This window comes from Toxorhynchites rutilus, chromosome 2 (genome assembly GCF_029784135.1).
Source record: "Toxorhynchites rutilus septentrionalis strain SRP chromosome 2, ASM2978413v1, whole genome shotgun sequence".
In the NCBI taxonomy this organism is placed as follows: domain Eukaryota; kingdom Metazoa; phylum Arthropoda; class Insecta; order Diptera; family Culicidae; genus Toxorhynchites; species Toxorhynchites rutilus.
This window is the reverse complement of record NC_073745.1, coordinates 52,412,633-52,417,982: the sequence shown is the minus strand read 5'-3', so window position 1 is coordinate 52,417,982 and position 5,350 is coordinate 52,412,633. Positions and strand designations below refer to the sequence as shown.

The 5,350-nt window shown below is 39.5% G+C and overlaps 1 protein-coding gene across 2 annotated transcripts; it reads left to right on the top strand.

The window, feature by feature from the left end:
* The first annotated feature begins 760 nt into the window (after window positions 1–760).
* Window positions 761–3,190, top strand: LOC129765204 (neurotrophin receptor-interacting factor homolog). 2 transcript variants are annotated; one of them, XM_055765242.1, is made up of 2 exons: window positions 761–1,000; window positions 1,205–3,190. In XM_055765242.1, the coding sequence occupies exon 2, from the start codon at window positions 1,270–1,272 to the stop codon at window positions 3,073–3,075; it is 1,806 nt and encodes a 601-aa protein (XP_055621217.1). In that variant the 5' UTR covers window positions 761–1,000; window positions 1,205–1,269; the 3' UTR covers window positions 3,076–3,190. The 2 variants fall into 2 exon arrangements, with proteins under 2 accessions (XP_055621217.1, XP_055621216.1); XM_055765241.1 differs by having other exon boundaries at window positions 762–1,000; window positions 1,232–3,190.
* Window positions 3,191–5,350: the final 2,160 nt, after the last annotated feature.

The following is a 5,350-nucleotide window of genomic DNA, read 5'->3' as shown; positions in this document are numbered from 1 at the left end:
AAAAAAACATGACAATTGAAAGTTTTCGGAAAAATTCTGAAGGAAAAAGGGAAAATTACATAGTGACAAGTGCTGTTAGTCCATTTGATGTTTGCGCTAGCGAAATTGATCTTCGTTCGAAACTGAAAATGGATTTCAATGTGATGAAACGCACTCCTATCTTCTTCTACCTATACCAATAAAAAAGTATCGCTGAATGTGTTGATAAGAGCAAAACTCGAGGAAGGAATTGTCCGATTTAGAGCTGTCTTTGGTCTATCATATTTTCAGTATAAAACATTTATTCCATGCAACGGAGAAACATGTTATTTGCAAGTGGTTGAAAAATCTTGAACGAGAATTGTGTCTGAAAATAAACTGATATTATAATGATGAGTTTTATTAGAAATACTAGGAATTTTACAGTAAAAGGTAAATTCAACGGGGTCGATTAGAAGTGAACAGCTCTGCGATTGAATGAACAGTTCTGCGATTGGACTTATGAACTTGCTCATAGTAAGAAAACGTGAATGTTTGAAGGTATTGGTAACAAAAAAACAAATTTTGGGCGGGACGAAGTTTGCCGGGTCAGCTAGTTGTAAATAAAATCGATTAGTTTGTAAACTAATACGGCCAGGATATCATCGAATACAAAAGTGTGAAGGTTTCACACAGACAATTTTTCAATTTCGCTCACATCGCTCCTGTCGTCGATGTATTCCAAACATTTAGAGCCATTGTTATTACAATTGTGTTCATAGGATAACAACAACACTTTGGTCATTGTATGTACGGAGCGGCAGTAGCCTGACGAAGTCCATCACAGACGAATGACTGTTTGTGCATTTTGTTTGCTAAATATCGTAAATTTTCGTTCTGTTTCGTGAATTTTTGTAAATATTTGTACCGATTAACATTAAATGTAAATAAAATTGTGTTCGCCTTGACGTTGGTTGGATTGCTAATAATCACTTGTTTGTTTTGTTGTTTCTGCCAAAACAATATACAACAAGCTTTGATGGTTAGTGAAATGAATCGTTTTCCATGATTGAACAATCAAACAAATGAAGAGAAAGCATAGTTCTCAGTGTAGGACTCGTTCATGATTTTATGTGGATCTCTGACACTGTCTATGTTATGTGTATTGTTATGCGAAAGTATTCTAGTGGAAACTATGCTTTTATCTTTATGTTTGAACATCAACATTCGCTCATCATTATTTTAGTCCACTATTATCTGTTTCTTCAACTAGTGCAATCGATCCAATAAAAATTGAAATTTGTGTACTAGATGGCGCCCAAAATAACGTACGACCACAAAAATCATCAGACATCCGCTATAACCATAAATCCGCCTACGTCACAAGAATTCATTTCGGAGACTGCTACACAACCTTCAGAAGCATTCCTCGCATTGCTAGATGAAATTCCGATTCCGGATGTCTCAAGTATCAACGAACTGCCTCATTATGACGAACATTTGTTCGATTTACTCAATGACAGCGCACTTGATGCGAACGAACATGATAGCAGTCATTATTTGAATTCATCACTACCTCCGGGATACGTCCCGGATTCGTCGGATTCGTGTCCAGATAGGGAGAATTTCGATGGTACCTCACTCCCGTCGATGCATTATGATATCAATGCGAATTCAATGGTTCCCGAAGTCTACCCGCAAGGAGTTCAAATCGCTTCATCCCCTTGTACGACTATAGATCTGCAGCAACAGCGTGTTGAGGTCAACTTCGGAGTACACCAAACTTCACTAAATCGAGACTCGAATGGAACCACGCCTAGTGAATCTGACAGTTATTTAAAGGTTATTCACTCTCTGGGACATCCAATGGAGAACCTTCCATGGCAAGTCAATTCTACCTCAGCTTCGGGACTCTCTCCTTATATGAATCCCAACCAACAAACTAATTGGAATGTGGAACAAACCTCACAATTACCCGTAATCGGCCCAGATACAATATATAGGAACTGTACGGAACGTGTCGCCTTTACTCCAAATGCCACAATCGGAATAATGCCTGTTGCAGATGACAATAGTTCGGAAATTATTCTACCACAAAATCAACAAAGTCAACAGGAACATGGAAGTTTCACTCCAAACATGATGTACCCGAGCCAACAGCCTGTCGGAATTTGGATACCAAATTCACAACAAACCATCAACAGCCCCACGGTAAAATTGCAAACCAACACAGAACTCGCCAGTTTCGCTCCAGATATCGCGTTTCCGAGCCAAGAACCAATCGGGAAAGCCTGGATGCCAGTGTCGAAGAACGACGCAGACATTCAACCATCATCCGCATCTGATACAACTGAGAAGATTTCTAATTCTCTGGATAGGGACGAAAAAGATCTAAAATTAAATATGCCTCCGGTTGTGCTTCGCATTGCAATAGAACTAAAAGCAGATCAATGGATTATCAAATCAACAGGCCCACCTATTACCGAAACTAACCCACCGCTCGAATCGACTTCGACCCAATACTGCTTGTCGAACCGTAACATTCCAACAGATAAAATCAAGGTGGGAAATCCCAATAAAAATAAGTCTGTAAAACATCAAACCACGAGACCACGAAAAAATGTCAACAATTTGCCCAGGGCTCCTGTTAGAGTTACTAACATTACTAAATTTCCAACTAGGAGGAAACGGGAAATTGTAATAGCCCACACCATTTTCTGCTGTGAAGTTTGCAACAAAAAGTGTACTTCTCAGGCTGGGCTAACGCAGCATAGAGACTCTCGCCATAGCGATATCCCGCGACCATTCCGGTGTGAATCATGTGGAAAGAGATTCATAACTGAGGCTGTGTTGGTGGACCACCAGCGAAGTCATTCTGAGAAATATAAAGCCAATGCCTGTGGTTGGTGTGATCGAAGGTTCGTCTACTCCAAGGATCTCGACAGACACCTCGAGAATCACACCAGCCTTAGTTTTGTCTGTAGCGTTCAGGATTGTGGTAAGGGTTTTGCTCGGGCGGATCATCTAAGAGCCCACGAACAGTCGCACATCATCCGGAAACAGCTACAAGTAAAAAAGGGAAGAGTAAAGAAACGTGTCGAAGTGTGTTCAACGTAGGTTCATAATGATTTTAGGGATTAAGCGGAAAGCAATGAAAGTAAAAAAGTGGTATCTTATTGGTTAGACCATTGATATTCGAAGATACAACACAATTGATAGCCAAACATACAAACTAGCAGTAATTGTTTTCTTCTACGATAGCACTAACGATGACTGTATCTTTGAAGCTGGAATTATTTTTGTTTGATCTCCTAATTCGGATCTCGCATCAACGCGTCTCCGAGTCGGCAGGACCTTTTCAGAATTCAATACAGTGATTCGCCTCTAATTGGACATTTAGCTGATTGGAGAAGTAGAGAGGGGTGTCAAACCATCATAGAAACATTTCTCGTACCAAAAAACCCTCAAATGCCAAATTTGGTTCCATTTGCCTGCCACTCACATCACCCCTTAGAGAGGAAGAGGATTGTCGAACCACCGTAGAAACATTTATTGACCCCTTAAACCTCCATATACCTCATTTGGTTTCATTTGCTTGATTAGTGCTCGAGTTATGCAGCTCCCCCTCCCATCTGCATAACTCTGTTTCCCCCTCCCGACACGCCTCCGAGGCGTTTGAGTCCTTCCTAACCGGGGTTGTGCGCAGTCAAGCAGTTGGCTTAAGCGCCACTTCCGTAAGGAAGGCCAACCGCCTTGTTTTTGGTTGCCCGACCAATGATAATCGAACTCCGAGGGCGGGCTTATCTTTCTTCCCCAAAACCCGGTTTGTGTCTCAATTGGAGCTGCGCTACAAGGTGAACCCGAAACACCACTTGTCCAGAGGACAAGATTGAAGCCCGAGGGCCGATCCCAAGACCAAAAATTCTGCAATTTTTTCTCACTGGACCAATTAACGAAAATATTCTCTACAATAAAGCTCGCTTCGGAGCGTAGAAGTGGATGTTCGATGAACTGCAACAAAAAAGAGTCTCTCCGCAGACTCAAGACCTTTACAGAAAAAATAGCAGTTATAGGTACATAGACCACACCGCAAGCCAGTAAATTACTCAAATAAAATAAAACAAACAATAAAACAATCACATTAATTGAATCAACATAGCACAACGATAAAAAAATTTTTTTTAGTTTTTTTCTACAACACATAAACTAAAATAGTTTTAGCAGTTGTCAGTACTTAGGACACACCGCTAGCCAGTAAATACACTACTCAAAAAGAAAAATACTATTTTAGTTTTTTTGACGTAGGACTACGTCTTTCAGGAAGGGTGCCAAATCAGAAAACAGGTCAAATTTTTATGAAATAAAGTTAACGTTAATAAATATTTTCACTGTGAACGAATTCTCATGATTTGCATACCAATCGAATCGGAAATTCTCTAAGATTTGTTTGATATGCTATACATTACAATTCGCTAATCTCTAAACGGTTTAAATTCATGAAAACTGGAAGAACTTCCTTTTCTCCCATACATTTGTTCTGCCGATTTGTGTGCTAACCCTACCCGTGTTTCGAATGCTTATAACTCGAACATTTTTTAAATGATCGGAAAGATATTTGCATCAATTGATAGGAAATATTTCTACACGTCTATCACAAATAATAAAATATTATTTTTCATGAGATGAACAATTGAATAACTGTAAAATGTCAAGCGTTATCTAAACGCCCTCTCTGCCAAGTTTTGATTGGCCCGATTTACGGTTTCTCCAACACAAACTTCAAATTCGACGTACTTGTGTACCGCTCTGCAAATTTACATACAAGTCGGGGGTGTTTTTGTGCCCACCGAGCTCTGTTTCCCTAACACGGACTTCAAAATGAATGTGCCTGGGGGAATCCGCTTTGCGAATACATGCAAGTCGGGAGTATTCTTGGTGTTGAGTACATTTGTACTCGCTTGTGGTTGTGCAGACCTTAATATGTTTCCCTAAAACGTACTTTTAAACTGAGAAGCCTGGGAAAATCGTCATTTCAATCATCAACTAGCGGTGAATGAACTTTCGCGGTTCGAGAACTATGTAAAAATGAGATGTGCAATAATTTCAGAGGGGAATGTAAAATACGTGATCGTTTGACAATTCTTCCGTTCAAATGTTTTGGTAGGCCTAGGCATCATTTAAAACGTTAAAGGACGTTCATCAAATTTATTTGTAACGAAGATCCTAATCTATTACAAAAATTTCAATGCATTCTAAAATAATATTCGAAGTGGTAAACAAGTGGATTGCATGATATGATTGCGTAGTTCTACGTCGAAAATATGCGGTCGTGTCCTAGATACAACCCTTACAATTTTTTTTTCTACAACACATAATAACAATTTAATCTAAC

Bases quoted from the DNA above. Each gene is read 5' to 3' on its own strand.
- LOC129765204 (XM_055765242.1), top strand. From the start codon at position 1,270: ATGGCGCCCAAAATAACGTACGACCACAAAAATCATCAGACATCCGCT.